General features: G+C 37.0%; 1 protein-coding gene across 3 annotated transcripts in view; it reads right to left on the bottom strand.

Annotated features, from left to right (window-relative positions):
- Positions 1–325: 325 nt before the first annotated feature.
- fnip2 (folliculin interacting protein 2) overlaps positions 326–11,058 on the bottom strand; it is a 38,266-nt gene continuing 27,533 nt past the window's right edge. For 2 of the 3 annotated variants that reach the window (XM_088911620.1, XM_088911630.1), the window contains exons 11-17: positions 10,831–10,977; positions 9,116–9,285; positions 6,684–8,004; positions 6,237–6,393; positions 5,587–5,787; positions 4,450–4,565; positions 326–2,412 (exon numbers count right to left, since the gene is read on the bottom strand). In XM_088911620.1, coding sequence (XP_088767746.1) covers positions 2,334–2,412; positions 4,450–4,565; positions 5,587–5,787; positions 6,237–6,393; positions 6,684–8,004; positions 9,116–9,285; positions 10,831–10,977 — 2,191 coding nt within the window. In that variant the 3' untranslated portion in view covers positions 326–2,333. The remainder of the gene's footprint in view (positions 2,413–4,449; positions 4,566–5,586; positions 5,788–6,236; positions 6,394–6,683; positions 8,005–9,115; positions 9,286–10,830; positions 10,978–11,058) is intronic. The other variant, XM_088911639.1, reaches the window with a different exon arrangement.

Raw genomic sequence — 11,058 nt, 5'->3', positions numbered from 1 at the left:
AGAATTACATGTTAAACTTCTCATTACTTAACTGGAAAAATCTGACTATCAATTTACAGGAAAATCATTATGTAAATGTGCCCCAACCAATTATTTTTAAGTCCTCTCAGAAGATCCATTTTGAGCACTTAATCTTCCATGGAGTTGCAATTTTGTTAAGAATGAATACCTGAGTGAGAGGACATTCTGTAAGTGCAATATGAAACCCAGACTATCAATTAAATGGACTAAAAGAAAGGTATAAATGTACTAATCACATCATGGGTTTTATGAGAAAAAAAGTAAAATGGTAGCTCTAAAGCATGAAAGAAGTGAATACGTGTTGTGCAATTCATATTATTTGCAGTTTATTAAACATGACCCAATACCGAACAGGAAATACAAAGAATGACAAACACAAGCAATGCCAGCTTCAATAACATACATATCAATTTCTTCATACATACCACAAATTTAATTCCATGCTCAAGACATTCTACACATACCTAAACCATATACATGCTATTACAGTGTAGAAACCTTTTTGTTATACAAATAAAACTGCTTGTTTCGTGGTCATAACATTAACTAGAAGCTTAAATGAAGAACAAACAGTCACAAGAGAGAGAGACATTTTGACAGGTAAGACTAAAAAAAACCCACAAAGGATAAAGTCCTGCCCACTGAGGTAGAGTTTAGTGTAAAAAAATGTAAATTTTTCAGTCAGTTTAGATCCATAATTTGGGAAAAAAAGCCATGGTTGTTAAAAAAGTTAAATACTTGTTAAAGCTTGTACTATCACTGCAAATTTGTAAAACAGTTTTCAGAAATCCATAGGAATTAAGAAATCCATAGCAAACAATAAAAAGCTTGCTTTACTTTTCAGTATTCAGTATGTATTTATATGATTCAAAACTACATACCTGGGTTAAAAACAGAATGAAAAAGCAGCATTCAATCACAGTGGACTATGGTCATTAAATGTAAAAGCACATGGTTGTCAATTTGAAATTTGTCATTAAGGAAATACCATTTTAGAATGCAAGCATTACATGTACATTAATGTAACTCTGAGGCACAGTGTCTGGGCTTGGTTCAAGAAAATATCTGTGTACAATAAGCAACCCAACCTTAAACATTTACAATATTTTTTTAGCTGTGACAACTATTTTCCAAAATGGATTTGCAGTGATTAAAGCTGGTTCAGAAGTAGTGTTATTTTCTACGTAATACACAAGATAGGAATCGATAATATGACTCAGTTTTTAGGAATACTGCTTTGCTTGTGCTGAAGGCACTCAAGTTTAATTCACAGATATTTACTACTGTGTATTGGAGACAAACCAGATTATTCAAATTTTAAAGAAAGAAAAACCTGCTCAGAATACAGAAGTGGCTATGTTCATTAGTCAATGTTGCCAAAAACTAAATTTAAAATGGTAATAGCACATTAGGGTTGCTCTGCAATGAACCAAAAAACAAAAACAGCCTTAACAGAAAAACAACTGGAGTTAAAACAAAACTTCTCACCAAACTAATACAATTCTTTATCCCAATATATATACCTGGTAGCACATCTTGTCTCACAAAGATGTAAGTTTCAAACATTAAGAAAACTAGAACAGGTTGACCATCTAACATTAATTTTTGACTTCATGTAAACTTTTACTTGTGACTGGATAAGGCTTCCCTCAAAACAAGTAAATCTATTTTTTTGTCCCTTTATATGAATATCAGAATAACAAAATACCAACAACTCAAATTAAAATTGAGGAAAAAAAGCTTATACAAACCACCAGCCTTATGTTAATAGCAGGTTCTAAGACTGCATCAACTTGTCTTGTTTGAAACCTTTTCTCTCTTTGAAAGCATCAGCAACAGCTGAGTTTTGTTCCACTATCCTTATTTAAATAACCTCAAATGAATTAACTTAAGCCACTTAAGAGTTCAGCATCTTCCATGTTCTCCTTGCAGAAATGAAAAAAATATTTATGAAGGTAGATTTAGATGCTGTGTTGTTTGTGGTGCAAAAGCTGTTCTGAGTAAAGAACCCCATTGTCTTTGGGTATATTTGTAGATTTCTTGCAGAAAATGTTTAGTCCATTTCATGATTCTCATTCCCAAGATGTGAATTAATTGATGCAGACCTTCTGTAAAGCCCCATAGAAGACCGCTGTATTGTCATTATTCAAGTGCTGCATTCATCCTTTCAATGGCAGATAAAAATATCCTAGTACAATTGCATTCTGGGAGGTTTAGTACTTGTATCTTTTCCTGTTCTCATACATTTCTTTGTTGTCCGACCGCAGTTTTATAAACGTTTAAGAGGGGGAAGCTGTCCTGAGAATTTTTCCTTATAACAGTATTTTAGCAACATAAGGAGAATGTGTACTCGCTACAGCAGCAAGCAAAGGAAGGTCGTTCGATTCAATCCTGAAAAACAATAAAATTACTATAAACATGAGGGGAAAACATAAATCATTAGAATACATAGAATTTGTGAAAATGCATTTGGTTGAGTGCACTTACCAAATTAGAATACTATAAATCATACTTAAATGAAAATAGACTTACCTGCATATACAAACAAATGCTTTCCACTTTTTAGAATACACTAAATCCTTGTTCACAGGTTTTTCCAAAAGTAATTTGATCATATGCACAATAAAATATATGCCACCAATTATTTGTGAAAATTGAACATTTTCATTATATGCGGTTTCTCCCTCTTGCCAACACTTCTGCATCACAATCTCACTTCTTGGACTTGCACACCTACAGCATTGGCGTCAGTGAAATTCTGCTCAACTGTTTTTGATTTTACCACCACACTACAATTATCGTTGGACGACAGCATGGCACTGAAGCGTAAAGCATATGCAAATGTTAGTGGATATAAGTCAAAGGTATAACCAAAGATCGAGTGAATACCTTTGTCATCTAAATGAATGGAAATATGTGCAAGTGTTCAGGTTTCTGCCTCTATGCAGTGTTACACGTTTCTCAAGTACCTAGTAGAAACATGAAAACTGAAGAAGTGGAAGTTATAAAATGTGTGGATAAGGTAGTAGTGCAAGTGACTTCAAAGCACGTAAAAGCTGGTTTGCAAAGTTTTTAAAGTGATCTAACTCGCTTAATGTGAAGCTGCAAGGGGTAGCTGGGCCAGCAGATCATGAAGCAGCTACATAATTCAAGTTCCTGGAATTCCTTAAGGAGACAGGATATGCTATCAAACAGGTGTTTAATGAAACTAGACTTTATAAGAAGATGGGCAGCAGGATTTACGTTAGTAAGTCTAATGCATCCACTTTCAAAGATTTTAAGGATAGGCCAACTTTGCTTTCTTGTGGAAATCCTTCTGGTGATTTCAAATGCAAGCCTTTGTTTGACTATCGCTCCCAAGGGGATGGGAATATCAGAGAAGGAGAATGAGCTCCTGGAATCCCATTACTGAGAGCCAAGAAATGAGGAGCTTGAAGAGCTGATAGCAGTTAAGCAGCCAGGAAAGCAATGATGATGCCTCATTGAAGAGGGGGAACCTTCTGAGCCCATCATAACAGCAAAGGCCGTTTCCAATTTTCTCTCTAAAGAACACTTACTGGCGTAGTGTGTGTTATGGACAGCAGACTGATGTTTCAAATTCAAAAGATAACGAGCAAAGCCTTGTGCTTTATACAAGGAAATCTTGAAAGATTTGCAAAAAAAGGGAGAATTTTTTTTTAATTCACAGTCTAAACAGTTTTCATCCACTCCAATTTCCAGTATCCCAAACTGTCAATGCCTGCATTACCTTCTATAGAGTTTGAGGTCACAAAGCCTAAGGATCCAAATGATCCATCACTATTAATTGGGAGATTTATGCATCCGTTTACAATATCCCCCTTTAAGCCATAAAATATTAAGTTTCTCCAACTCAAGTTAATTTAACATGCTATTCTCAAGTAATGGAACTACTGCAATTACAAAAGACTGTATATATAAACCACTGTTTTTCCCAATGTTGTACCTTCTTCACCACTAGATGGCACCTCACACCATATTAGTTCAATATAATTTGAGGCTCCCTACATATAGTGTACTATGTACATCTAGTGAATATATAGAAGAGGACTACTCAGCTTGTGGCCCTTGCAATCCAATATATCAAAAGATGTCCAACCAAGAGTATATGAGTATTGAATTAGAAACAAAAGGATCAACATTATAGAGTAAAATTCCACAATGGAGTGGAAGGACAACGTTGTAATAGCACAGTTTTGGACTAACAGATGAAGGTTCAGTTAATGTTTTGCTTAAAGCTCCGTTCTCAAACCTCAGAGCCTAGCAGGAAGCATGTTGACATGAAATTATGGAACATCTACTCAGTGATAATTATTTCAGTATTTCATACTTATTTTTAGCAATATTAATCCTCTAAAATACATGTATAGTGTACATTACAAAATCATGAATTAAAATACATATACATACCCAAGAACTACCCCAAGTTCTTGTACGTGTACTCTGGTTTGTCCCTTTAAGTATTCAGACAACATCTTACTTTTGAAATACACCTCTTGCAGTCGGTCTTCAAGATGCATGACACACTGATTGAAAGGGTTAGAACAACCAAGTTAGTTGACATAAATGAAAGGTCAAGTTCAAATGAAAACATATGCATGATAAGCAACAGAGATGTACAAATTGTACATTATTTGCATTACTAAGAGTTCAATTTAGAATACTACATACATGCATCACCATGTTACAAAAAACGATTTGCTGCTATGTAATTTGTCTGGAACAGGGAGATCAGATACATCATGGAGACTAAAAGAAATGTCATCCTCCAACAGATTAAAAACAGAATCTTTTTAGTTCTAAAGAGAAAACTGAGGGGCCCTGATTCAGTTATTAAAAAAATGCCTTGACAATGACAATCCAGTGAAATTCTTCAGAACCAACATTGAATCATACCAGAAAATACAAGTAGAAAGTAAGGGGAACTATATTTAATACCAGGAACAGGATTTTTTTACATAATTACTACAAACTACCCAGATGTTGTAAAAGCTAATATCCTGACTTACTTCGAGAAACACATGGATGTTATTACAGTATCACTTTGCTAACAGTAACCAAATAAGGCTTATGGGGGGATTGGCATCCTGTCGATCATAACATTTCTTAAGTTCTTATAAAATTGTAAAATACACCAGTATTACTTTATATCAACAACATTAGCATCGCTAAAAACATTAATTCAATGCATTAAAAATTAGGACGAATGTGGGATACCCTAAATACAATTAAATGGTCATAAATTCTTGCCAAAATTTCCTCAGGTTGTTGTTGGCATGTGGATAACTATAACTCAATTTCACAGAAACATGCTTTTAAAAAAATAAGAGAATGTTTCTAGTAGCAAACAATTATTCTTGATAAAAATGCCACCAAAAAAGCAAAGTCTGCTTAAGCATTCAACCGTAGGAAACTATCTTTGAGAGCAGTTTCTCACCACAAGGATCTCAGAATCCTGAACCACAGAGATACCTCTACAACACAATGCTTGCCTTGTTGTCTATAGAAGACACTTTACAGATAGTTTTTTTCTGATAAATTACTCACAAAGGTAGGAGAAAGGTTGAGCTTAGAGAGCTGAAGCATGGAATGCAGCAGGTTAGAAACAAGGCTGGAGACCAGGACATCCTTTCCCAGTTTGTTTGAATCCACCACCCTCCTCTGGCTTGTAGCAACTTGAACAGTCCACTTATCAGTGTCGGCAACGATGCACACAGCTTCTGCTATGGGCTCATCTAATGCGGGATGCTACAATATTTAATTATATTGTTAACAAACAAGGAACAACTAAACTTTAATTTCATAAAGTGGACTATATATATATACACAAACTACTGTGATGTGTACCATCATGGGAAATCAGGCAAACAGGCAATTGATTGGATACATACAAAAAGCCATTATTTGATTGTCACTTATCTACATTACATAATTCATTTGACATTGGATTTGAGGTGATTTCAAGACATTGTAGAACAGTTTAAAGCATGAATATGTAAGCGACATGATATTGTGTGGGAAACAGTTTAAAAAAAATTAAAACGATCTGAGTAACAAGTGTAATTTTGTGATTTTTCTTTTATGCTTAAATTTAAATTTGTACACTTTATGCACATGGCAGATTAGGTTATGTCCTTCAGAAATATAAATTTAAACAAAAAAAATCAACATGTGCAAGACAATCAAGAAGTACGTACAAGCACTGCATGATCAAGATCTGCCATTAAACACTGTTTTAGTCTTTCATCTGAGCTTGCTCCATGCAACACAAAGTCTGGCATATACTGTGGACAGTATCCACCAAACAGAGATCTTCCAAAGTTGTTAACATGAGGCTTGCTGATGGTCTCTGACCTGAAATAGGAATAAGATTGAAAAAGATCAAGATAACCTTTAAAACAGTAATTACTCATAATGAAACATCTTAAACATTTTTAGAATTCAATCAATCATATTTTTCTACATTTAAAATGAATTCAAATAAAGCACTTCAACTGACATTTATGCATGTTATTATTTTTTAAAATCTTCTTAAAATGAGAGTATTTGATAAAACCAAATTATGTCATCTAATGGTGTGTTACCGTCAAGATGAAAGTAGCATTCTCCTATCATTAAGCCATCACAAAGTACTCAAGAGATACCTTGGGAGTAGGATTTCGTACTCCTCTGTGGTTTCATCTTGCTTGTCTTCACACTGCTTGGCTCTCTGGTTCAGTGAGGCTTCCTCATCACCGCTGTCTCCTAGAGCACTGTCTGAACTCTCGTTCCTTGGAATGTCCCCTTTCACTGTGAAAGGCACCTTTTTCCCAGGACCTTCAGTGTCCCCCGAAGGTACAGTTGCACATCCCCTGGATTTAGAGTCCTGTGGGCCGGGACCGGCAGAGCTCCTCTCACCTGCTACCCGTTTCACCCTGACGGCACCAGCAGTGTCCATACGTGACTCACTGCTTCCTTCTGCCCCACATTCCATATGGCTCTGGCCAGGAGAAACAATGGGTGCCTCAACCGTTTTACCCTCTTTGGATGATTCAAATTTGCAGAAGCAGGAAGAGGTAGCACGAGAATAAGTACTATGCTGTAAATGAGACTTGATCAAAAAAACGTCCGTTTCGTTTACAGAATTGTTTGGCTCTGGGCCATCTGCATTAAGTTTGCCATTTTTTTCTTCGTTCTCCAAGCTTTCCCTGAAGGTCTGATAATTCTTAACCAATTCCTTCTGCCGACTCTCCAGATCAGAATCTGGAGATTCCGAGCTCCCAATCCGAAACTTTACCCTTTGTAGAAGTGGGCTCTCGCGAGTCTCCAGTCTGAGACAAGGCACACCCTGTGAAGACACCATGGAAGATTTCCTGTCCAGGTCAGAATTAGACTGGGATGCTGCTGGTGAAGTACAATGAAACCGTGAGGTCTCCTCAGATTTGGCTGAATGGCGTAAACTGCCATCTGCTGCCTTGGACACATTAAGTACAACCTCTTTCTTAATATCAACGCTATGAGATATTACCTCATGGCAAGGTTTCAGACTGTGGTCTAGAGGGAGACATGTCAGCTCTGCAGTACTGGTCCTTTCTGAGCTCAACTTGGTCTTCTCTGTGCTGCTGCTCAGCTCACCCCTTCCAGCAGTAGGAGAAACTGCAGTATCTTGGATTCGAGAGCCACTGTCGAGCTTGCTGGGATTGTCCTTGTTGTTATCAGTGCTGTTAAGAATGGAGTCATTTTGCACTGAGATGACAACATAATCAGACTCTTCCACCTCTCCTTTCTCCAGTGTGGTGGTGAAGACTGTTCTAGCTTCCCCCACCTCGGGCTTTCCATTTCCACTCATAATATTCTCCTGCAGGTCAGAGCAGCGGATGAAGTAGGTGAGGATGTAGAGGACACGCTGCACAAGCTCCCTACGTTTCCCCAAAATCACTGTCCGTGCCAGTCTGACGGGAGAACCGATTGCTCCATACAGGTCACCTTAAAGACAGCAATGGAAGCCTTTTCATACATTGTTTTTCCAATATCAAATTCCTGATTATCAAAAATGTTAGTTTTTTGTAATTACATTTGCCAGAATACATGAAAGATTCTATGTAATGATGATTTTTATCAAAACACACAAGTAAAGAAAACTGTAAAGGCATATTACTAGGAACATTGGATGCATTGGCCACAAGAGGGCATTATCACTGACAGTCAAAGTTTTGCAAAGCAAGTGGTGACACTAAGAAAGACTATGGCCATGTCCCAGCATCCACACTTGTGGTCTCATGGCCTTCAGGGGCACGCTCACACAAGGATCTACAAAGGTTAGTGGTGTCCCAATTCTAATTTGTTTCAAAGGAGTGATCACTAGTGCCCCCAATGAGCCCTTTAAGTCAGATTTCATGTTCTAACCTATCAAAGCTGAGTGAAGTTACAATGGAGAATAAATATTTAAGTAAAATTGGACTTGACCGTTTTAATAATTATAATATTTAATGTAAAAAACAAATTGGGCGTCTTCTGATTGATATGCAATTTAGGTACGACGTGTTGACCTAAAACCATTATTTCATTAACTGTCTATCCCATTTCAACTGATGAACATTTTTTTACCTGGGGTATAATTTGTACAAGGAAAGAAAGTATTTAATAGTACAAAGCTTTTAATAAATGGAGAGAGGTATTGCCAAGTTTTCCTTACGTATTTTAGTTTGCTTGTATTGAGTTGAGACTGCTCAACATGAATAAACATGTTACGTTCCTCATACTGTCACTACCTTTGTGGAGAGACTGATGATATGACCTTTAATTTCATCCTATTGTAAATGGAGAATTAAAAAGTCTTAAAAAGATTCACTGCTGGCATGCTCTTAGCAAAGAAGCAGCAACAACAGGAGACATTTTGACCGTGAGTGGTAATCGAAGAGTGATGTTATGCAAGGGTGTGCCATTACCTTTTTCCTGTTCTCCATCACAAAAGTGCAGTCCTGGAGAAATGTCTTAGGGCTAAGTGTGACTTTTGGGGCCTGACAATGTCACTACTAGTATAGATATAATAAAAACCAGGTTATGCAAGTCTGTTTAGAGTAATTATTAAACTTACCAAGTTGTGCCCAGAGAGGATTGTACGGATGAGACTTCGCCAGCATGTCCACTGACTTAGAAGTGTGTTTTTCAGAGAATGCCTTGATTGGAGGATGGTCATTTGGCATAACTGTGGGGACCCAGGCCAGGTGATATGTAAGGACAGCGGTCAGCAAAGCAGACAGGAATCTAAAAAAAAATCACCCTAGAGTAAGCTGAAGTTCAATTGCTTCACTTATACCTACAAAGGTCTTATTGGACTGCTAAGACCCTAAAAGTGCCTTAAAGTACTATTAATTCTATAAAAAGCAGTTACTATAAAATATATTTAAAGACCACGTTACAGGGTTAAGAAAGCACGGCACTGCAAGTTTTCACTAATTGCTAAAACCATTCACACAACATGACTGCCAATTTTATTTTCCATGTTAACATCAAAGTGTCCTATGGTAGCTTCAAAATATTGGCAATTCTTGACCATTTTGACAAAGCAAATGAGGAAAAAAAAACTTACTAATGCTTTTGTAAAACAAAAACAGATATACAGAGCCTAAGTCTACACATCCTTTCCAAAGGAACATTGTGTGGCCTAACAGCCTGAAATCAAGACATCTCAAATCAAAATTCATTTTACCTAGTCTAAAACCTAGATAAATGAGCTGGATGAGTGTACACACCCCTTAGTGATAGAAATGGTAAATTAGCTCTGGTTTAACCATTTGCTTTTCAAATACATACAAAGCTAATTAGCCTCTACCTGCATTATAGTGATTCTAATGATTTCAGAATAATGTCAAAGTTCCTGAAAGTCTCTTTTGCTGGGTAGCGCTCCACTTCATTAGGAAGTAGAAGGTTTATGGCACCATGAAGACCTTGCCTTCATGACTGCCAAATAGGATGACTGAACAGAGAAGCCACTAAGAAACCAGGATAGAACTTTTTTGGCCTAAATGCAAAACATAGCATTTGGCAAAAACCCTATACAGCACACCATCCACAGAACTTCATCCCTACTGTAAGGAGTCATAGAGGCAGTATTCTGTTTTGGGGATGTTTCAAGCAGGGACTGGGGCACTGATCAGAACTGAAGGGAAACTGGATGCCGCAAAATACAGATGGATACTTGAAGAAAATCAGCTGCCCTCTGCAAGGAAGCCTCAATTAATTGGGAAGGAAGTGTGCCTTTCATGTGGCAACTACCCTAAGCACACAATCCAAGCAACAGTGGAGTTGCCAACAAACAACGATAATGGCTTAAAGGTTGCAGTTCTAGGTTTTGATTTATAATTACTTTACAGAATGTTTGAGCGTGTGTTTTTCACTCTGAGGAAGTTTGTTACAATGTGTAAATAAAGATAAAAAAATCTGATTGAATACGTCTTGATTTCAGGCAGTTTGAGGCCACAAAATGTATTCTTTCGAAAGGGTATAGAGTTTTTTTTATAGGCACTGTACTGTAAATTGTCAGCAGGTTTGATTATAAACTGAATCCACTAGAATTCATTTTCCAGGAGTTTAGGTATAAATTTGGGTTCAAAACCTTAAACTGAAAGACCTCATAGGATATCTGGAAGGAAAAAAAATAACCACAACATTTAAATTGCTATAGCAACACATAGGGGTAAGCTGTAGTTTTCAGTCATCCGCTACTTCATCTTTAAAATCATATAAATGTGTACAATGTGAATGATGTTTGCAGCCAGAGTTCTGTGGCATATTTCCCATATGACTCACTGGTTTTTGGAGGTCTGCTCTGTCAGGAGAGTGAGTTCTTTAAGAAAACGCTGGCACAGCTGACTCTTCTCGGCTGTCTGAGACACCATGGTTAACCACACAGGTTCCGTGATCCTAGGGGCCATATACAGGTTCCAGATGGTTGTCCTGTTTATCAGCGGGTAAACAAAGATTGGCAGTTGGGATTGAGCAAACTTGTTTTCCTGATCAGGTCTGTTTATGGGAGGT

This window comes from Atractosteus spatula, chromosome 1, assembly GCF_055471065.1.
Source record: "Atractosteus spatula isolate fAtrSpa1 chromosome 1, fAtrSpa1.hap1, whole genome shotgun sequence".
NCBI classification, from domain to species: Eukaryota; Metazoa; Chordata; class Actinopteri; order Semionotiformes; family Lepisosteidae; genus Atractosteus; species Atractosteus spatula.
The sequence above is the reverse complement of the archived record's forward strand: the minus strand, read 5'-3'. Positions and strand labels throughout refer to the sequence as shown.